We start from the raw sequence: 21,929 nt of genomic DNA, 5'->3' as shown, positions 1-21,929 counted from the left end.
GGGCAGGGCACAGCGTTCCCTGCTGGGACTGCTTCACCCAGTGCAGAATCTCAATGGTGACAGTGCAGGTGGAGAGCTCGAGAGAGACCCCCACCATCTGTCTGTGCCTTGGTGGGGAGCTCCCTTAGCATTCACCACAGCCCCGCCCTGTGGGATGTGACACCTGCATGTACCAAGGGCCCCACCCCACCCCAACCCCTTGCATGGGCTGAAGCCTCTCCCACAGCCAGTGGGTTATTGCTCTTTGTTGTCCCTGATTCCCGCTGCCGGAGAGACGTAAAGCACCTGCTGGGGCACAGGCCAGGCTGGGAGGGGGCCGTGGTGACCAGCTCCAGCGAGTGTCCCCTTCCTCCAGCTGGTTTGTGCTGAAGATGGGGGTGGAGGAGGCAGATTTTGGAACCCTCCCTGCCCATGCTGTGACTCCAGCCCCATCCCTCACAGGCTTCTCCCCACCTTAGCATTTCCTGTACAGACAGGATGGCCGATGCTATCCCATCCCCCATGAATGGGCTGATCTCCTGGTGGGGAGTGGGGGAGGGGTGCTTCAGGACACATCACCCGTGGCACTGGGTCCCCCCAGCCCTGGGGGCTGCAGCCAGTGCCTGAGGCTGTCACCAATGCCCACACAGGTGGAGTTGGCAAGGGCAGCTGGCGATGTTGCCCTGTCTGCCCAGGGGCCACATGCTGTAGCCAATGGAGAGGAGATTACTGGGTGATCTTCCCCTCCCTACACACACAGGGAGAGGGGATCCTTGGCCCAAAGCCCACGCCCCTAGCACTTGAGCTTCAGGAGCCTTGCCCTTTGCTGGCCCCTTGTCCACTCTAGACTCAGCCACTAGAGGGCACCGTCACTGATTCCCCATGTAGCACCCACCCAGGAGTCATTCCTGGACAATCCCCTGGCCACAGGTAACCAGATTCTGCTGAGCAGAGAGATGTGGCTGCCTCTCTGCCTCAGTTGGCTATGACACACAGGAGAGCAGACCTGATTCCACCAGCAGAGGGCAGTAACAGCTGTTGGTTTTAATATTTGATCAAGGGCTCAAATCCAGTGAGGGATACTTAAAACAACCGAACAAATGCAAAAATTAAACAAGTTCCTCCCAGAGGTAGCATTCAATCAATGAGACACAAGTTAGAAGCAATTCCATCACTGGTACAAACTTCCATTGGCTGATCAGAGATCTTGAGGACCAGGCGTATCTGGGAGCAGCTGGACCCTTTTGTGGCTGGGCCATGCCCTCTGTTCCCCTGCCACAGCTCTGTTCTGTTTCACACCACATGTTAACGTGTGGAACTCCCTGCCACAGGGTGTCCCTGAGGCCAGAAGCTCAGCAGCGTTCAAGGGCAAGCTGAAACATTGAGCTGGTGATGAGAGCTGCCGGGGGACCTCAGAGACTTCTAGCCTGTTACACTGAGTCCTGCCTCAGGATATGAGCTAGTCCCCGGCTGGTGGGATGTGGCAAAACTCCCTCCATAGGTGACACCACAATGGCCCTAGACTTCCTGCCCGTTCCTCAGCAGCAGCTGGAACTGGCTGCTGTGGGAGCCAGGATACCAGGCAGGATCTGCTAGTGGGGTAGCTGGCCCTGGGGCTGGGTTTCCCCACCTGGCTGAGGCTGTGGGAGCTCTGTGTTCCCCTATGCAGCTGCCCAGGGCACTGAGATGCTGGCTTCTGTGCCTGAGCCGGCCTGGGCAGCCGAGGTTGGCAGCACAGACAATGTGCAGTGTGTGGGGAACAGCTCATGTTCCCTGCTTGGGCCTCAGCTATGGGCAAGTGCAATGAAGAGTGGGCTGAGGCCTGGCCCAATGGCTCAGGGAGGTAGAGGGTGGTCGGCAGCTCCTGGCCACTGGGAGGATGGTGGGGGCATCTGCAGCCATGTGGGCACTGCCAGGTGGCTCCCAGTCTCAGGCACTGGCTGCAGCTCCTCAGGGCTGGGGAGACTGGAGCCACCTGGTCCCTGCTAGGGCAGAGATGCAATGAGCGAAAGGGACTGGCGCCAGCACTATTCAGCTGCGTTTACTCTGCTGCAGCCCAGCTCTGCTACCCCATCCCCGCTGGGTCTACCCCCTTCAGTGCCAGCATGATTCCCACCTCCACCCCCGATCTATCCCCTCTGCAGCTGTAGCACTGGCCCTGGCCTCCCTCACTCGATCCACCCCCGGATCTACCCACCCCTGCCTGGATCAACCCACCCCCATGCAGTTACACCCTGAAATGGGCAAAGTCCTGGGCACTTTGTTGAGTGCCCCTTCCCCCGCATCCCTGTTACCCCAGCCACAACTCTGCCCTGCTTCTCCCCAACTCTTCCCTGGGCTCAGGAGAAGGGAGCAGCTAACAACAGACTCCAATACCTCCAAGTCCCTGTCCCGCCACCCAGCTGGGAGGCTCCCCAACACAGCCTGTCTGCACTGCACAACCCCATCTCATGCATCTGACGAAGTGGGTATTCACCCACGAAACCTCATGCTCCAAAACATATGTTAATTTATAAGGTGCCACAGGATTCTTTGCTGCTTCCCCATCTCATGCTGCAAGCCATCGGGTGGGACTGGTGCATTCTGAGCCTGGGCCAGCACCTGACCATTCCTTGTCACTCAGCCGGCACTGCCTTGTGTGGAAATCTGCCTGGAGCCCTGGGGAATGGGATGGGGGGAGTGGGGGTGTCATAAACAGATAGCTAAGGGTTAATGTTTCTTTTACCTGTAAAGGGTTAACAAAGGGAACCAAACACCTGACCAGAGGACCAATCAGGAAACCGGATTTTTAAAAGCTCAGGAGGGTAATGTTGGGTGTGTGTGCTTTGTCCGTCTCTCGCTATGAGAGGATCTTTCTATCTTCAAGCTTCTAATCTTCAGTTTCCAAGTTGTGAGTACAAGGTAGAAAAACAATAGGCTGTTATTGTTTTTTTGTATTTGCATGTGTGTGTCTGCTGGGTCCTTGATTCCCAATCGAATTCTATTTGCTTAACAAAAGACCCTTTTGTCACGTAATGGTCCTTGCTAAAATGCAAGCCAAACTGAGCAAAACCTTAATGGTTCCTTGCTTAAAATGCGCAGCCAAACTGACAGGAGAGAAACAGAAAAAAAAAATTTCTCTCTGGCTCCTGTTAAAACAAACCCTTTCTTCTGCTTAAAAGCCCTAGCAGAGAAAAAGAAAAAAATATCTGTTTATGACAAGGGGGCATGCTCATCAGCGCCACCCAGAGACCAGGTCTCATCCACTGATCAGGTGCACCACACCCGAGCTGCCAGCCTGAGCTGCCACTGGCTTAGCTGGCCCGCTCTTGCTGCGATCATCAGCCCCTCCTGTGTCACGGAATTTTGATTACAGTGAACTAGTTAACAGCTCCAATTACACAGTCAACATTAGTTTTCAGAGTTACACACGGGGGCGGGGAATGAGGCCTGCACAGTAGCTGCCTGCAGACTCAGGACCCATGGCTGCATCAGTTCCGCTCAAGTCCCCTTCTGCGGCTCTTTACAGCACACAGTTTAGAGCCTGAGGGTATGGCTACACTTACATTTGACAGCACTGAGAGTTACAGCTGTCTTCGTACAGCTGTGTAGGGAAAGTGCTGCAGTGTGGCCACGTGACAGCTACCAGTGCTGCAGTGTGGCCACATTTGCAGAGCTATGGAAGTGGTGCATTGTGGGCAGCTATCCCAACGTTCAGTGGCCTGCAACGTGGCTTTTCCAAAACGGGATGGGGTGGAGTGTGACAGGAGCGTGGGGAGACAAAGAGAGTGGATTTTTGGAGCTGACACTGTTCTCAGCTCCTGCCTTGCAAGTTCTAAGGACTGGAAGATACACAGCACCTACCTTCAATCATTTAAAAGTTTGACCCTTCCCCCACCCCTCTCTTATTCACTAAATGCAAGTTTGCACTCCTAAATACCTTCAGACCACTTAAGCAGCTGCTCAACACGGACTCCCCCCTCCCCTCTCTCCTCAAGCAAACAGCTGTGAACATTCCAAAGCAATTCCCCTGCCTCCGCTCGCTGGAGCAAAGAGCAGCTGTGTTTGTTTTTTAGATAAGTAGGTCCGGGGAGCTCGCAGTTCAGCCATTCTTCCTGTTTGTTGTGGACAGGAATTCTGGGATACCTCTTAATATCTGGGAGGCCAATAAAAGCACTTTTGGTGGCCACACTTGACGAGCAGCGCTGCATCACCAGCGCTGGAATCGCTACACCCCAATCAGACCAGGTGTACAGCCAGCGCTGCAGCCAGGGAGTTGCAGCGCTGGCTGTGCTTTGCAAGTGTGGACACAGAGTGAGTTGCAGCGCTGTAACCCCATTACCAGCGCTGCAACTCTCCAGTGTAGCCAAGCCCTTAATTACTGTGTAATGAAAGCCAAGGTTTTAGCCCCAGCTCCATGAGTCTGAAAGCCAGCTCAGGCTGACTGAGACCAGCTCTAGACAATCCGGGCACCTTCCCAGCGCGGAGCCCTGTGCCAGCCCCCGCAGGAGCCGTGCAGCAGCTGCACCGTCACAGCGTAAGAAGGGAAGTGTGCAACTCCCTAGCCACCTCCCCGGCCCCCAGGAGCCGAGATGCCTCTTTAGAGCCCACTTCCCATTAGGTAATTGAACGGTAAACAACCATCACACTAGGGCAGGGCGATCCCAAGTGCAACAGCTTGGGGCTCAGGGGGTTTGGCCCAGTGATGGATTTGCCCCATCTCAGGTGTAACGCTGCCAAAGCCACAGGGCTGACACCAACGTTCCTGCCATCGGCCCAGTGGGTTATGGGTGTTTCAACCCCGCAGCTCTCACCATCCCCTGTGCCACCAGTGGGAACCCCACATTACACAGCTGGGATCCTGCAATACATGGCAGTGGAAAAGAGCAATGCACCCTGCTCTTGTTGACCCCATGGGCTGGCATGGGGATGCAATGCACTTCCCTGGTGTGAATGCCCAAAGGGTGCACCAGGGACCAATGCCACTTCTCTGTGTTGGCAAGGCCTTAGTGCACCCCCTGCAGCATGACCTGAGACATGGCCAGTGCTCCAGGTGGAGCGCACCGCACTGGGCGATTCTGGAGAGATCCACCCATCTTCTCTTCCTGGTTTTCTGGAAGTTGGAGGTTTAGGTTGCCCTGAGCATAGGGTTGCGGCTCTGATCATCCTGGCTAATAGCCATTGAGGGGCCTAGCCTCCGTGAACTTATCTCATTCTTTTTTGAACCCAGTTATACTTTTGGCCTTCACAATATCCCCTGCAAGGAGTTCCACAGATTAATTGTGCATTGTGTGAGGAAGTACTTCCTCTTGTTTGTATTAACCTGCAGTGTCTTAATTTCATCCAGTGCCCCATGGTTTTTGTAGTGTGGGAAAGGATAAATAACACATCTCCAGTCACTTGTCCCACAGCCTTTGTGAGCATATGTGTCTCTAGCCCATTCCCCGTCTCTTTTCTAAGCTCAACAGCTCTGAACTTTGCACTCTCTCCCCATAGGGAAGCAGTTCCACACCTTTTTCCTCTTCTCTGACTCTTTGCCAGCTCCACTCTCTCCTTTTGGAGCTGGGGCGACCAGTGCTGGGCACAGGATTCCAGGGTGGGCGCATCAAGGATTGATGGGGGGGGGAGATAACTTCAGTCTTATTTTCTATTCCTGCGCTAGTAGTTCCTAGTCGTCTTTCCCGTCACTGCTGGGAAATGAGCTGGAGTTTTAGCCCCATGACTCCAGACTCCTTCTTGAGCTAGATCCCACGTCTGTGGAGTTGGGCTTGTTTCCCCCACTGTGCATTACTTTGCACCTAGAAATGCTGAATTGCAGTCCCCCAGTCAGGGAGATCCCCCGTAACTCAGCTGTCTTGAACAATATTAGTTCATAGGCAGATGTTGCCACTTCACTGATCAGGCCCTTTTCCAGATCATTAATGAATTTGTTGAACAGCCTGGTCTGGGGGGACCCCGCCATTCACCTCCTGCCCTTTGTTTCCTGTCTAATAGCTACTGATCCAGGGCCTTCCTTCTTTCGCTGACTGCTTCATGTCCTCCAGAGCCTTCAGCGAGGCACTTGGACTCGCAGAGTGAAAGGGGGAGCTTTTCAGTGCGGTGAGACATCAGAAATTGATACCCCTCTCCCCCCCCGCCATGCAACCTGCTCTCCGGGTAGCCAGGTGGGGCAGCAGTGGCCTGTAGTAACTGACGTGCAGTGTTTTCTGTGCGCTGCTCCCTCTGCCACAGGCTGCGGAGAAGGCCACACACCCTGCTCTCACCTTCCTGCTTCCCTGGCACTGGCCTGGGAGTCCAGCAGTCACCTGGGCACATGGAAAAAAACTAACGAGCCGGCTGGAAACTGTGAGCAATTCCCAGGAGTGGCAATTAAATACAAAGCAGCACTTGCCACCCGCTCCTCCCCAGAGCCACGGTCAGGCTCTCTCCTTCCAGATCCCTGCTCATCTCTCTACCCCTCCCCCCAAAAAATGCCCCTCGCAGCCTCCCCTTCTGAGCTCCCTTCCAATCTGCAGCCAGCCGGCCCCTGCTGCGCACAGCTTACACCGGCAGTGCCCCAGGCTCAGGGAAAAATCCCTCTTGCGTTCATGACAGCTGAGCCCTGGATTCACACCCAGAGGGGCTGCAGGAGCAAATCCGGGCTGTGGGCTAAACGTGAGGCTCGTCCTCTCCCCGAATTAGGCCTTTCTCGAGCTCCCATCCACAGATCTCCAAGCAGTTCACTAAAGGAGGGGTCATTATTCCCATATTGCAGAAAGGGAAACTGAGGCACAGTGAAGGGAGGGTACTTGGCCAAGATCACCCAGCAGGGCAGCGGCAGAGCCAGGTATGGAACCCAGCCCACGCACTACCCTGCCCATCGCCCAGACACGTCCACCTCTGCCGCTGCTGATCCGGCCCCTTCCTGCCCTGCCAGATTCACTCCAGAATAGATTTAGGACAGGAATGAAAGTGAAAAGACTAGAAGGAAAGAGAGACAGGCTGAGCCCAGCGCCCAACACTGACCCCTCGTGTGACTCCGGAGTGACTCAGTGTGAGACCTTGGTGTCACTCCGGAGTGATGCCGCCAGGACGCCAGGGCAAAGTTCGCTGCGGACTGGGCTGAGCCGGCCCCCGGGCGCTCCTTGCCTTTCTGGGCAGGCGCTTCTCGTAGCCCTGCCCATCTCGGCCCCTCTCCCGCCCCGCCGCGCTGCGCTGCGCTCCCTTCTCCAGTGGCCGCTGTGGGACAGGCTGGGAGGCAGCCGCCCGGGGTCCCGCGTCAGCAGCTAGCAAAGCCCCGACTGCCCGGCAGCGCTCAGGGCCCCGGAGCAACTGGTGGGAGTCAGACCCCCTGGCGCAGCAGGACCCCGGCCCGGGCAGAGCGGATCGGAGCTTCCCGAGAGCCGGCGCCATGGTGAGGGGCGCGGGCGGCAGCTTCGGTTTCTAGGCGCTGGGACCCCGGCCCCCTGCCCAGGGCCCTGCGGCATCACGGGGCCCCGGTCTGATCCCCGGGCGCTGGGGGGGCACATGGTGCTGTTCAGTGCCTGACACGCCCCACCCGAGCTTTGTGCCCTCCTCTATCTCCCCGTTTTCCTCCCTGCTTGTGGCAACCCCCCGCTGCTCTCCGGTCGCCTGCCCCGCCACAGGCGCTTTCCAGCCCAGCCCCTCCCGGACGCCGGACAGGGTGAACCAGAAGCCAAAGGCTACATCCTGATCCCGGCTCCAGGTAACTCTTTGTCCCCACCGAGTCAATCGATTACCAGTTAATCGGAGTCAGCAGAGGCTTTGTGTACACACAGCCACCCCGGGACAGCCTGTGCTGAGATCTTAAACCAGTTCAGGCCTGGGCCACACCGGTCAGTTTTGCTGGGCTATCTGCCAAGCACTCGGCCAGTTCTTTTGCTGTCTCCTCTAGGAGGGCTTAGATACAACCTCCTGGGCTTTCCATCAGTAGATCTCACAGCGCTTTACCAAGCAGGTCGATGTCCTTACCCCCATTTTACCAGTGGGAGAAACTGAGGCACACAGCAGGGAAGAGACCTGCCCAAAGTCACCCAGAACTGCAGTGGCAGAGCTGGGACTAGACCTCAGGTCTCCCACATGCCAATCCTGTGCTCTGCCTCATGGGTTATGTACCCTATGTGGATGCGCAGATTTTGGTGTGAAGGGGCTTGCTCTGGTTTAGTGCTGTAATTAGGCAGGTAAATTTCTTTGTGTGGCCAAGCCCTCAGCCTTGTGTCTCAACCTTGCCAGGTGGCCTGGCCCCTGATACCTGAGCTCGATGCTTCCCCCTATCAGGCCCCCCCCGACCTTATTCAATATACAAATAGATATAAATAAATATCTCCACAGCACCCTCCCATTTCCTCTAAAAGAAAGAGTAAAAAGTGCATTGGTGGGGCCACTGCTGAGCCGATCGACCTGCTGTGTGTGTGGAGGGGCTGGCAGATATTCCTTGCCCCAGCAGGCTCAGGGTTTGTGGAGCAAGATTTTCTTTGCTTGCAGTCATTTCCAGAGGAAAGTGGCTGTGTCCCTGCAGGGAGCTCGCCCGGGGAAAGCAGCTGATCCACACTAGCTGTGCCGGTCAGTTTCATCGGGAGATAGCCCTTGGCTGTGGGGTTGTGCTGCTCTGAGGGCACCACCCCAGCTGATGCCTCAAGGCCTTGCCCTAAGCTGAGAGTCTGCCCAGCTGTCGACCCCTGTTTATCTCTGTGTAAAAGCCCCAGCTCCTGTGTCAGGCTCGCCAGCGTCACGGCACCCTAATGGGTCTCGGGAGGGCTTTCACTTCGCCCTGCTTCCCAAGAGCTGTGCTGCCTGCAGGCCCACTGAGGCTGTCAGGTCGCCCCTCCCTTCGTGGGGCCTCCCTGGGACGAGCGCACCCACAGCACACCTGGGCTGCTGGGGCCCTGACGTGGTTGCAGCTGTAGTATGGACAAGCCCAGAGATTTTCCCCTTGTCACTCTGTAGCATCTCTGGGCCTGACAGATCAGGGAGTTTGCCCAGCAGCTGCTCACAGGTACGGGGAGGGATTGCTGGTGCAGGGACCTGTGGGTGGCAGCTTGCCTGTGCCTTAGCTCCCCTTGCAAACGCCTTCCCCAGGGGTCAGGCAGCCTGAGTGCAACCCAGATCTAGGGGTCAGGCCCCCTGGATCTCCCATGGTGACTCCCAGCTGTTGGGGCAGATCCTGGGGAGGCCTGTGGTTCTGTCTCACCCACTCTGATCTGCGGAGGAAGGGCCTTCAGAGACCACGCTGGTGCATGTGACGGTCCTGGCCCCAGCCCCTCCTGGGGGAGATGAAGAAGGGCCTGTGGAGAGGGAGGTCTGCGGGGAGCGGAGTCTGACAGCCCTCCTCTGAGGAAGGGCTGGTCTATTGCTCCGTGCCTGCCTTGGTGTTCCAGATGTGGCATCGTGTGGCTAGCCTGGGCGAGCCAGCTGTGTGATGTGCACCAGCCAAGGGTCTGGCCCGTGGACTGCAGCTGTTGTGCGCTGGGCTGTAAATACTGCACCCGGGTCTCTTGGAGGCACCTGCCCCTCTCTCTCAGGGAGTTGGGTGTTTGTCTGCGGGCTGCAGGGTCCAATCCTGGGAACCAGCAGGGGAGCTCCACCAAACAGCCCGGGCTCAGCCCCCTCCTCCCCCCCGCCTCACTGCAAAAGGCAACAGGAAGCCTCGGTGCAGAGAGGCCCTTGTCTTGGTTTCCACACCGGGCCTCAGCCGCTCCTTCCCTCCCCACTGCAAAAGGCTCAGCTTTAGCCCCCGGCTGGCAGAGCAATGGAACCCCAGGAGCCTGTCCCTGCCCTGTCCCTGGGGATGTGGGTAGATCACGTGCTCCTGTGGCTAAGGAGCTTCGCTTCCTTTGGCACTGCAGAGAGGACCTGAGGCTGTGGGAACTCCCCACCCCCCCGCCCCTCCTGGCCTCAGTTGCTTCCACTTTTAAAGGCTTGTTCCACCCCCAAGGGGCAGCTGTGCACTGGCAGGGAGGGCCAGCCTCATCTAGGCAGGGGCGTTTGCCATCTGCTATGCCCACCAGCGCTGTTAATTTCCCAGTGCCCAAGAGCCCAGACTGAGACTGGGGCCTCCGTGGGGCTGGGCGTTGCATGGCCCTCTGCCAAAGAATGGGGAGGGACAGGAGCAAGCCAGCTGGCCCTGGCTGCCTCCTGGGGGGCTCAGCCCAGCCCAGGGTTGCTGGACATCCTGCTGGGGATGGGGGGGGCTGGTGTGTGGAAATTAAATTATTCAAGGCTCCCTGGGGATGCGCTGCTCTGAGCCACCCAGCAGCCATCACGGGACTTGGCACTTTCCCACCGGACTGTACTGGCAGGCAGGACTCCTGGGTTCTATTCCCAGCTCTGCCTCTCTGGGTGACTTCAGGCAAGTCCCTTCCCTGCTCTGGGCCTCGGTTTCCCCATGTGTGATGTGGGATCAGGATCCTGAGCCGCTGGGGTGAGCCCTGTGAGATCGCAAGTGAGGGGTGGGAGCTGGTGTCAGTGCCAAGGGCTCTGAGATTCACAAAGAGATTCACACAGTGGCCTGGCAGATCAGGAGCTGGGCTGGGCCTGAGGAGAGCCAGGTGAATTTCTGGCTCTGCACAGATGCTGGTCCAGTCATTGAATTGCTCTGGGCCTGTTTCCCCATTTGTGAAAGAAGGATAACAGCCCTTTGTCTCTGTTCTCTGATGAGGCTGTCGGCTCTTGGGGGCAGGGGGTGTCTCTGGCTGTGTCTGGGCAGCATCTGTATGGTAGGCTGCCCATCTCAGCTGGGGCCTCTACCTGCTACCGTAATACCCTTAATAAAGCAACATCCCCAGTGCCCGCCCGAGATTGGTGGGTTGGGGTTTGCCGCCAGCCTGGGGGTCTATTTGACCTGGTTGTGAGCTGAGCAGGAACGATGGGACTGACCGAGAGCAGGGTGGAGAAAGACCCTGCCTGACAAGGGGGGCTCTGCCCACCGGCTGCTCGGCTGCACCCACTTCCTGAGGGCTGCGGGGAGCATAGCCCCCCCCGCACATGGGGGTTTATCTGTTGTTCTGCCCCACTGCAGGGAGTGGGGAAAGGTGGCTTGTTCTGTCCTTCCCCCGCGTCCCCCATCCTCACGCTGCTGGGGGCCCTGCTGCTCAGGGCAGGTCGTGCCCCTTCCCGTCCCCTGGGCTGCGAGGGGCTGGTGCAGCTCTGCTGGGAGGATGCTCCAGGGTGGGGGCGGCAGGGCAGGGAGTCTCCAAGGAGCCAAGCACCTGCAGTAGCCTGGAAAGTCAGGCCCCAGGCCCCCCAAGAAATCCAGCCCCCCCCAACTGATTCCCTCATTGGTATGTGGGCCTCTGAACCCACCTGCCTGCGTCAGCACAGGCTCAGCACATGCCACTAGCCCTGCATTTCCTCTGCTCGAAACCCCCTTCGATCCTTCTGTCTCAGCCCCCGCTGCGATCCGCCCCAGATCTCCCCAGCCACCTTATGGGCTATTGCCACTGCATGGGAAGGGGTGTTTATTCCAGTCACACCTAGAAACCCTGCCCGAGATCAGGGCCCCGTCATGCCAGGCACTGCCCAGACCCCAACTGAGATCAGGGCCCTGTCACGCTGGGCACTGCCCAGACCCTGCCTGAGATCAGGGCCACGTCGTGCCAAGCATTACACAGACCCCGCCTGAGATCAGGGCCTCCTTGTGCCAGGTGCTGCCCAGATCCCAACCGAGATCAGGGCCCCATTGTGCTGGGCGCTGCCCAGATCCCCAGAGACTCTCCTTGCCCCAGAGAGCTTGGTCTGACTGAATGGAAGGAGGAAGGATCCCATTGCAGGTTGGGTGCTGAGGCCCAGCCAGATGCAGTGACTGGTCTGTGGTCACATGGGGAGTCCACGGCAGAGCCAGGAACTGAACCCATCTTGTAGGGCCCCTGGCCCAGCCCACACCGCAGCGCTGGGAATTCCCTACTCTGGTGACTTGTTTTTCCAGCTCTCACTGCCTCCAGGCATCAATCAAAGGAACCCGGAACAAACAACAGTGACATGGCCAATTCCCGTAACACCCTCCACTCCTGGCCCAGAGACTGGGATGCGCTCCAGCAGCCAGACATGCTGACACCTCGGGCCCCCACAGGAAATGCCCCCCGGCCCAGTGCTGGCGCCAGGCCATGGCCTATGAGAAAGGCTGGGACCAAAATAGCATGGGGTGTCTTGGTGCCCCAGACTTGTGGGGGTGACCCCGGGGCAGGGGTGGGCAGGAGGAACCCTGAGCATTGTCCTCAGCTGAGCAGAGCAGAGCAGGCAGGGAGAGAGAAAGGCTCGGGGTGGTGGGGAAAATGAGGGCTGGGTTGGGGTCAGCCGTGGCTGGGGCGAAGGGAGGGGGGCACCGTCCCTGAGTTAATCCCACAGTATGGGCAAATGCAACCCCAATCCCAGCCCCTGCACCCCAACCCCCGCATGCAATACCCCAACCCCTGCACCCTGTACCCCAACTCCTAACCCCCAATCCCTGCCCTCTGCACCCCAACCCCCGCATGCCATACCCCAACTCCTAACTCCCCAGTCCATGCACTCCACACCCCAACCCCTGTACAGCATACCCCAACTCCACACCCCCGCACGCCATACCCCAACTCCTGCACGCCATACCCCAACTCCTAACCCCCCAGTCCTTGCCCTCCACACTCCAACCCCCACATGCTGCACCCCAACCCCAGCACCCAGTGAGAGGGATACGTTAGCCCAGCTCCCCCCCCAGTGAGATGGGGAGAAAGGTGGGGCTGGCTGGGGGGCAGGAGACAGCCCCATGTCTGTTCTCCTTGGCGGGCTACGCAATAGGTGCTAGGAGATGGGCACCTGTGGGGAGCTATGAGCTAGGGGTTCACCAGCTCGGGGACTGGGGGGCTGACAGCAGCAGGGTCCTTTGTGTGGTGTCATCTTCAGCATCCGTTACTGAGCTTTCAAAGGGTTGCGAACATGTGCATTGGCCATGCTGGGAGGAATGGGGTCTGTTGCGTAGAGCGGGGGGTGGGGCAGGGAGCCAGGACTCTTGGGTTCTAGCCCCACCTCTGGGAGGGGAGAGGGGTGCAGCAGTCATAGCAATGGGGCTGGCACACAGATCCCACCCTGTTCCATGCGGCAGAGCGTTCCCTGACTGCAAGGGGACAGCGCCCCATCCTGAGCCCCACAGCCCACTCCCTGCAGCATGCTGTACATTTCCATGAAGGTCTCTTCTCCGAAGCCCAGCTGTTGCTGGTTGCGCTGAAATCTTAGCTTCCAGCCCTGCATCCTGCAATCGCTGAAGGATTTTTCCTCCACTGTTCCCCTTTCCTGCTGGAGTTGGCTCAGTGGACTTGTCCCACCCAGCGATCAGAGGCTGGCTCAGGCGTCTTCACCCTTTGATTGGGGTCTGGTCTGATTCCTTTTACCTCTTTGTGGAAAGAATATTTCCCTGGGGGATTTGAATCCCGCCAGCCCAGGAGCCAGGAACATCGCTCCAGGAATTGTGGAGGTCAGAGGGCATCCGCTTGTCTGCTCCGAGAATTTATTCTTGTGGATATTTCCTGCTCTGGCCACCCGGTCCTCCATGAGCAACCCACACAGGATGTGCCAGAGAGAACGTGCTCTGATCAGCACCTCTCAGCCAGGGGCTGCACCGTCCCCAGCACAGAGCAAATGGGGCCTCTTGGGCATGATGTGTCTCAAAGTTAAGGAGAAATTAATCAAGAAAGAACATAAGTAAAGTCTCCACAGACACCATCCATCTATGGTTTCTGCAGCTGGCACGGCCCTGAGGGATTTGAAGGTGCAGGGCATAAGAGGCCACAGGAAGAGCTAAATCAATATGCTGACCTATGGGGAAGAGGGAGCCTTCTCCCACCTACGCCTGGGCTTTCAAAATCATTCCCTCCATGGACCACAAGGGCAGGCTGGGCTGGTTCCTAAGTCCCCTGTACGAACTGGTCCCCAGACCAGCTGCTGTTGTGCCTGGGATAGGCCGAGTGGCACTGTGACCATGTTCGCCAGGTCATGACGCCTGGAGTGGGGAGCTGCCACTGCCTGGGTGAGTGCAGAGTGGGGTCCCCCCACTCCCCCTCCCACAGCCCAAGGGAGTAAGAGATGAGCCCAGGGGGCACAGCTTGGCAAAGTTCAGGAAACAGTCAGTTAAGCCTTAGAACAAGTGAGCTCCCCCTAGCCCCCAGGACCTGCTCCTGCCTTCCTGCAGGCCAAAAGGGGCCCCCAATGTGACATTGGGTACACACCACCAACCCTCCCCGCAGCTGGCCCAGACGGCTGAAGCCAGCCTTCCTCTGTTTAACCCTGTCCTCCCTGCAGGTGGAGAAGAACCTGGACCAATGCCAGAAGGAGACAGAGGAAGTGACTCAGATTATGCTAGTCAACTATTCCAAGGTACTGGACCGGGAAGCCAAGCTCAGCGACCTGGACGACAGAGCAGATGAGCTCCGCAACATGGTACGCTGTGGGGGGGGGGTGAGGAGAGGGAGCAATTGGGTGGGGTGGGGGCTGCTCGTGCACCATCACTTTCCTGGGGGAATGAATCCAAGACCCATGGGTGTGCAAATGGGCTCCCAGTGCGGGGCCAAAAGGAGAATTCCCGTTAGCAATATGGGCCCCATGACACACAGCTGCCTGGTTCCAACTCCGGCCAGTAGGGGGCAGTGATGTAACTGGCATTGCAAGTGGCAGCCATATAGGGATTGAGCGGAGGGAAGCTGAAGTCTGAGGCGAGTTCCTTGGGCCTGGAGGCGGGTCCCTGGCCGCCCCTTGACAGCTCTTGCTTTGTTTCCTCCTAGAGCTCCTCCTTCAGCAGGACGACGAAGACAGTGGCGCAGAAGAAGCGCTGGGAGAACAGGAAGTACAAGATATTCCTGGCATTGGTAGTGGTGGTCGTGGTGTTGATCATCCTGGCTGTGATTCTATGGCTGTCGCTGCGTGGGGCTGGGAACCAAGCTGCTGAGAGCCGGACCTCCATAAACCAGGCCACTGAGAGCAGGATCACCCCCACACAGGCTGACTGAGGGAAGGAGATGACCCAGTGCCCTCTCTGCTAGGGACGCAACTGCCCTGGGCTCAGTGCAATATGGACACTGCGCATGGAAACTGCAGGGGCTGCCATTGAAACTGGGGCTTTTCTTTAGCTATTTGGAAAGGCCCCTTCGCAGATGGGTCACAACACTGGGAAACAGTATCGACAGCCCACCTCCCTTCTGCAGACTAAACAATCCCAGTTCCCTCAGCCTCTCCTCATAAGTCATGTGCTCCAGCCCCCTAATCATTTTTGTTGCCCTCCACTGGACTGTCTCCAATTTTTCCTCATCCTTCTTGTAGTGTGGGGCCGAAAACTGGACACAGTACTCCAGGTGTCGAATAGAGGGGAATGATCACGTCCCTCGATCTGCTGGCAGTGCCCCTACTTATACAGCCCAGGGCTCAAGAGCAACCCTACAATAACAAACCAATGTGTGCAGCCAAGCTCTGACATACAATCCCCCAATAACAACGCATTGGAATCAGCCCCAGCAACCCTACAATAATGCTTGCAGTCCCTGGAAAGGGACCCCAGCAAGGGAGAAGGCCCCTGCGTTAGGTTTCTTGGCAGGTCAGGTAGATAAACGCTCACAAGTGCCTTAAGCTTTAGTTAGAATAATGGGGGTGCGGGGAGAGGTTTGCAGACAGTTGTGCTTTAGTTTTGTTATGCTAAAACCACTAGACCTGGTTTTAAGACCAGTCCTCAGATCTGTTTAAAGCTCTCGCTGCCCTGCGCACTGCTGCAGGCAGGTCAGTAAAGGCGGATTGTTTGTAAAATGTTCGTGTTTGTGGGTCGATATGGCTGCCGGGGAGGGACAAATGGGGATGGACAGAGAGACGGATAAACTGATAGAGAGTCCACCATCTTCCCCACCTCTTTGTCTACTGGCCCCACATGGCTGGCTTGATTTCCCCACCTCCTAGAGCTTGCTGCACACAGCAGCACTCAGTGCCCAGGGGGTGCCTGATCCCTTCCCATTGTTCCCCCAATTCCCCACCACCCTGGAGTCAGATTGGATTTCCAGGTTAAGCTGAGACACACACCACATCCTTTGTGCCCGTGTCATAAGTAGATAGATAAGGGTTAATTTTCCTTTATCTGTAAAGGGTGACAAAAGGGGGAACCAAACACCTGACCAGAGGACCAATCAGAGACCTGGATTTTTTTTAAGAGTCTGGGAGGGAACTGGAAACTCGGGGTCTTTTTGTTTTCCTCGGCTGTGAGTAAACAAGCTTTTCTTCTAACTCCATCTTCTTTCAAATATTCTACTATCAAGTGTGAGTACAAAGGAACCAAAGTAATCGGCTGTGATGTGCTTTGATTTGTATTTACATGGGTGTTGATTTGCTGGACTGGTTTAATTGGGCTATCTTTTAAATCAGACTGTTTATTCCTATTTTCTTATAAGCCATATCCCTGTATTGAGTTTCTTAATGCAGAGTGTAGTATATGTAAGGTCTTTCTTTTTTTATATATATAAAGTTTTTTCTTTTTTAAAACTTGTGGGAGTTTCTTTTCCTAGTGAGGCAAAAGGGGAGAGGAATTTCTGTGCCCGGAGCTCTGTTACATCTGTGACAGCCTGCGGGGGGAGGGAAAAGCCCATGCTCTGTGGATTACTTTCCTATTGTCCCAGGGCGGGAAAAAGTTACGGGGAAAGAAAGAGAGCGAGAATCAGCTCTGTTCCCTGGTGCTTAAGGCTTGTCTCTTTGGAGAGACGGAGACCAGTTTCTTGGTATTGTGATGTAAAGAGATTGCATCAATCCCCTCAGCTTGCTCAGAGCGGAACAACGGAGAGAGAGGGAGAAGGGAGGGGAGATCATTCCCTTGCCGGTAGACTCATACTTCTGAGTCTTGGGGGTCTTTCCAGGGGAAGCTGGGGAGACCAGGGAGGGGGTCCCCCCAAGGAATTTGGGGAACCCAGGCTGATAGTAGCCTCAATACTATCTGGTGGCAGCGAAATAAGATCCAAGCTGGGTATGAGCTTGGGGAGGTTCACAGTAAGCACCCAGATTTTGTATGCTACAGTCCAGATTTGGGACAGAGTTTACCACAGCCCGTAACTGTAATGGTTCAAAAAAGAACTGGATGAGTTCATGGAGGATAGATCCATCAATGGCTATTAGCCAGGATGGGCAGGGATGGTGTACCTAGCCTCTGTTTGCTAGAAGCTGGGAATGGGCGACAGAAGATGGGTCACTTGATGATTCCCTGTCCTGTTCATTCCCTCTGGGGCACCTGACATTGGCCACTGTTGGCAGACAGGGCACTGGGCTAGATGGCCCTTTGGTCTGACTCAGTCTGGCTGCTCTAATGTTCTTAGGGTCAGACCCAGACGCTTGCAGTGAAGATGTGCTCGGAGCACAGGTCAGCGTGCTCCTTTGCCATCATGCCTATAACAAACTCGACAGCAGTTACGTTGGGGGTGTGCTGAGCCCATGGCTGAGCGGCAATAGCCGTTTCCTGGTCCATCTACAACTGTTGTCTCATCTCATTTATAGATTGTTAACTCTTTGAAGCAGACCAATTTGTGTAGTGGGGGTGCTGAGAGCCAGTGAACCAAACTAAACCCTGCACCTCCAGCATCTATGAGCAAGGCCCATCTGTTGGCTGTGGGTCTGTAAAGCGCCTGGCACAATGGGGTCTTGCTCCATGAGGGAGGCTCCTAGGTGCTACCGTAATATACGTAGCATGATGGGTCCTGGTCCAGGACTGGGGTCCCTGGGCATTACTGTAATATACCTCATAAATAACCTACAGTGCCCAGCACAATGGGTAGTGTTTGGGATGTGGGCACCTGTCTGTTAGGAACTGGGCCGAGACCCACCAACTCCAGGGCCATCAAAACCCTGCCAGCCATTCTCACCCAGGCCTGGACTGGAATCAGTGACCTAGGGGCAAATGTCTCGAAAAGCTCATGGCTGATCTCCGGAGTTTCCTGGTAGCTCAGTGGTTCTGCAGGCGACACCCTCACTGGTCTCTCTTTAGGAGGAATGGGCATCACTCATTGCTGAGCAGAAATTCGATCCAGTTGGTCTTACTGAGCCCAGGGGGGATGATTCCCACCATGGTTATAACCTGTTCTGGAAGGATGGAGTGCGGGAAGGGGGAGGGGCATTCTGCAGCACCATTGACAGGATCTGTTTCCCAAGTTCCTGATAACACTGAACAAAATTATCCTGAATGACCCCACCCCCGGCTGTGAGCTCCCCCAAAGCAGTGCCTCGTTTCCCCCCTCCCTTGCAGGCTGAGAGTGCCCCAGGGCAGCACCTCCCTCCCCCCAGTCTGTGAACACCCCCCCCCTAGCTGTGAGCACCCACAGGACAGCACCCCCCACGATGTGAGTTTCCCCAAAGCAGTGCCTCATCCCCCCTAGGCTGTGTCCCTCCAGGGCAGCACCTCCCTCCACCGCCGGCTGTGAGCGTCCCCAGGGCAGCACCCTCAGGATGCGAGTTTCCTCCAAGCAGCGCCTCATCCCCGCAGGGCAGCACCTCCCCTGGCTGTGAGCGTCCCCAGGGCAGCACTCCCGCAGGATGTGTGCGCCTGCGCTCTCAGAGCAGCACCTCCCTCCCTAGCTGTGAGCGCCCCCAGGGCGGTGCCCGCTCAGTCCGGGCCGGGGCTCAGACCGTCCCGCACGAATCACCGCCCCTCTCCGCACGGCGCGTCCCGATTGGCTTCCGGCTGCGTCCCCGTGCCTCGGGTCCGGCCAACCGGGGATTAGCTCCCCTGCTACTTCCCCATCCAGCCCCGCCCCCGGCCGCGGGGATTGGCTGGCGCGGCCCGTCTCGCGAGGCCATTGGGCCGGGGCCGGGCCGGGCCGAGAGTCACTGGCTGTGATGACTTCGTACTTCGAGGAGCACAACTGCGAGCCCGGCGAGCGCGCCCGGGAGAACGTGCTGCTGGAGCTCGCGCGGTGAGGGCGGGGCCCAGCCCCGGGGGGACGGGGCGCGTGTACGCCGGGGGCGGGGTCAGGGAGCCTGGCCCCGCCCCTGACCGGTCTCTCCTCGCAGGACTCTGTTCAATGGGCAGCAGATCGACCTGGGCTCCGTGGACTTCACCGACTGGGATCAGCGGCTGCCCCCGCCGGCCGCGCGCCGGGCCGTGCTGAGCCTCCCCACGGTGCGGGTGACGCCGGCCCAGGCAGGTGAGGGAGCCCCCCGCCCCCAGGTCAGGGCTCGGGAAGGGCTTGGGCAGCTCGGGGGCGCTGCTAGTGCCCCGCCCCGTTGCCCCAGCCCCCACCCGCCCAGCGGTGCCGTTTTCCCCCTCGCCACCGAATGAGACCAAGGATTGGACCCAGGTGTCCGACTGACAGAAACGCTTTACTGTGCCTGCACTTGGGGCCTCTGCTTCTCTTCCCGCGGGGTGGGTCAGTGCCGAATCGTGGCGCTCAGGACGAGGTCCTGGGGCCCGTTTCCACGGAGTCCTGGGGGGTCGGGTCCGGGAGTGGGCGGGATGAGCCTGATGCTTTTCTCTCTCCCCTGCCTGCCGCCCGGTGCTGCTGCCCAGACAAAGGGCTGAAATGCCCCGTGTGCCTGCTGGAGTTCGAGGAGGATGAGGGGGCCAAGAAGATGCCCTGTGAGCATCTCTTCCACTCGGGCTGCATCCTGCCCTGGTTGGGGAAGGTAGGTGCCACTCCTTTCACAAGCCTGCAGGGCCAGCTGTGCTTCCCCCACGCCTGGCTGGGGCTGGCCCCTTTCGAGCTGCTGGCTGTAGCCAGGCCACTGAAAGCAGAAACAATGGGAGGTGACCCTCTGCTGAATTGGCAGCGCCAAGGAGATGCCCAAAAGGTCTGGGGCTGCAGATGCCAGGGTGGGCGAGGGGACGGTGCATCAGCGAGATTTCTCTTCTCTCCCCCAGACCAATTCCTGCCCCCTGTGCCGCCACGAGCTGCCCACGGACGACCAGGAGTACGAAGAGTACAAGAAAGACAAGGTGGGGTGCTTGTTACCACGCAGCCCCCCGCAGGGAGCCAGGGGTGGGCAGTGTGGGGTCCTGCTGCAGGGGTGGTTGTGCATGGAAAGGCTCTGTTCCTGCCATTAAATGATTAAAGCCAAATGGCCAGGGAGCAAAGCATTAGAAAATTGAACGCTGAGCCAGGAAGGGGGGAGAATTCAGGGCCCGCTGGGCTGGCGTGTAATTCGGGTGGAGCAGTGCCAGTTTTCCCCATCCCTGGTAGTTCTGCCGGTGCCCCTCCTTGCTGACTCACAGACCCCCCCGTGCCGTTCCAACCCAGAGCTGAACCTGCCAGCAGAGCCGGTTCCAGGCCCCAGCGCGCCAAGCGCATGCTTGGGGGCGCTCTGCTGGTTGTCCGGAGGGCGGCAGGCGGCTCCGGTGGACCTCCCACAGGCGTCCTTGCGGAGGGTCCGGTGGACCTCCCGCAGGCGTGCCTGTGGATGCTCCACCAGAGCCGCGGGACCAGCGGACCCTCTGCAGGGACACCTACAGGAGGTCCACTGGAGCCACGGGACTGGCGAGCGGCAGAGCACCCCTCGCGGCGTGCCGCTGTGCTCGTGGCGGCGAAATGGCTGGAGTCGGCCCTGCCTGCCAGGTTGGCCGTGGGTATGTTTGTCACAGAGCACCCAATGCCTGGGGAAGAGGCTGGAGGTGGCAGCCCAGGGCCTCATCTGGCTGCACCGGATGATGGTGTGGGGGTCGGGCCCAAAATGTGATGGTAATCACAGTGACATGCTGCTAAAGCCCAATACTTAGCACCCTGTCTGGCTGTGGGCCCCAGCAGATTGCCCAGTGTGGGAGGGGAATGTGGTGGGTACCGGGGCGTCCTGCTGCCCATGCTGGGCGGGGGTGATGTGTTAGGTGGGGCGGGTGACGCTCGCCTTTACCATTGCCTGCCCTGGTGTGTTTCAGGTGCGGAGGCAGCAGCGTGAGCACCGGTTGGAGTACCTGCATGGGGCCATGTACACGTGACTGGGGGGCCCCACCTTGGCCTCTGCCTGCCTGGGGCATTGGATGCCCTCTGTGGATGGGGGGCTCTCAGGGTCAGTGGGGATGACCCATCAGGATGGGTGCATTCCAGAGCTGGGTCCGCAGGGGGTGTCCCGACATGGACAGGGCCCCTCCTTTGCTGACCAGCCCCAGCATCCCCATGGAACAGCCCTGGGCGTCTCCCCCACTTTGCTGTGGGATCACCACAGGGGCAGGAGTAACTGACTCTAACCTCCACCCCCGATCCAGCCATCTCCCCAGGCTGATTAAAGCTGTTTTTCTCTGACCCAGAGTCTTTATGGGGCATCACTGGGGAGTGAATGGGGCTGGGGGGTGTGGTTTCAGAGGGATGAGGGATTGGGGTATAGAACCATCTCTGCGGGGTAGCCAGGGAATTGGGGGGGAGGGGGATGACCGTGCTGGGGTAGAGGAAGGCCAGGAGGGTGGGTCTGTCTTTCATTCGCATGCAGGTGGGTGCTGGGCCCTGCCCTGGGCCCTAAGCCTTGGCCCCTGCAAGAGTCCCCACAGCCAGCTGGCTGCCTGGAACATGGCTAGGGGCTGAACTCCCTCCCCAACTGCTGTCCCAGGGCCCCTGGCTCTAGCTGTCCGTGGTGGGGCAATAGCAGGCCAGGCTGGGGCAGGCCTTCCCTGCTGTTCAGAGGGAGATCACAGCATGTTGCTGGTGTCAGGAGGGGGGTGGTGGTGGGGTGTCCCCTGAAGTGAATGGGGCTCCTCCTTTGCTGATCAGCCCCAGTGTTCCCTGCTCCCTACCAGCACCGGGCTCAGAACAGCTGGGACTGGGAGGGCCAGGGGATTAGGGCTGTTTCCCTATAATCTGTATTTAAGGGGGCTGCTGGTGTGACACCCCTCCCCAGTTAGGGCCCAGCTGGGCCCAGGGGGACCCTCTCTTGGATTCAGCTGCCCTCCCCCCCCCGATGGAAAAGGGATTTGGACAACGTTGTCCCTGGTATGGCCCAGGACTCTCTGCTCACTCCCTGGCAGGAGCACCCAGCTGGGGGGCATTGGGAGAATCCTGGCCCCCAGTGGA

The 21,929-nt window shown here is 58.2% G+C and overlaps 2 protein-coding genes across 2 annotated transcripts; both read left to right on the top strand.

The window, feature by feature from the left end:
- Nucleotides 1-7,139: 7,139 nt before the first annotated feature.
- VAMP5 (vesicle associated membrane protein 5) lies at nt 7,140-15,717 on the top strand. The gene is made up of 3 exons (XM_032790289.2): nt 7,140-7,351; nt 14,227-14,364; nt 14,706-15,717. Exons 1-3 carry the CDS (start codon nt 7,349-7,351, stop codon nt 14,928-14,930), a joined length of 366 nt encoding a protein of 121 aa, XP_032646180.1. The 5' UTR covers nt 7,140-7,348; the 3' UTR covers nt 14,931-15,717.
- A 3,006-nt stretch (nt 15,718-18,723) lies between these two features.
- RNF181 (ring finger protein 181) lies at nt 18,724-21,167 on the top strand. Its single transcript, XM_032790291.2, has 5 exons — nt 18,724-18,851; nt 18,949-19,082; nt 19,445-19,560; nt 19,796-19,870; nt 20,804-21,167. The coding sequence occupies exons 1-5, from the start codon at nt 18,775-18,777 to the stop codon at nt 20,861-20,863; spliced, it is 462 nt and encodes a 153-aa protein (XP_032646182.1). The 5' UTR covers nt 18,724-18,774; the 3' UTR covers nt 20,864-21,167.
- The last annotated feature ends 762 nt before the right edge of the window (nt 21,168-21,929 follow it).

This window comes from Chelonoidis abingdonii, chromosome 2 (genome assembly GCF_003597395.2).
Source record: "Chelonoidis abingdonii isolate Lonesome George chromosome 2, CheloAbing_2.0, whole genome shotgun sequence".
NCBI lineage: Eukaryota > Metazoa > Chordata > Testudines > Testudinidae > Chelonoidis > Chelonoidis abingdonii.
The sequence above is the reverse complement of the archived record's forward strand: the minus strand, read 5'-3'. Positions and strand labels throughout refer to the sequence as shown.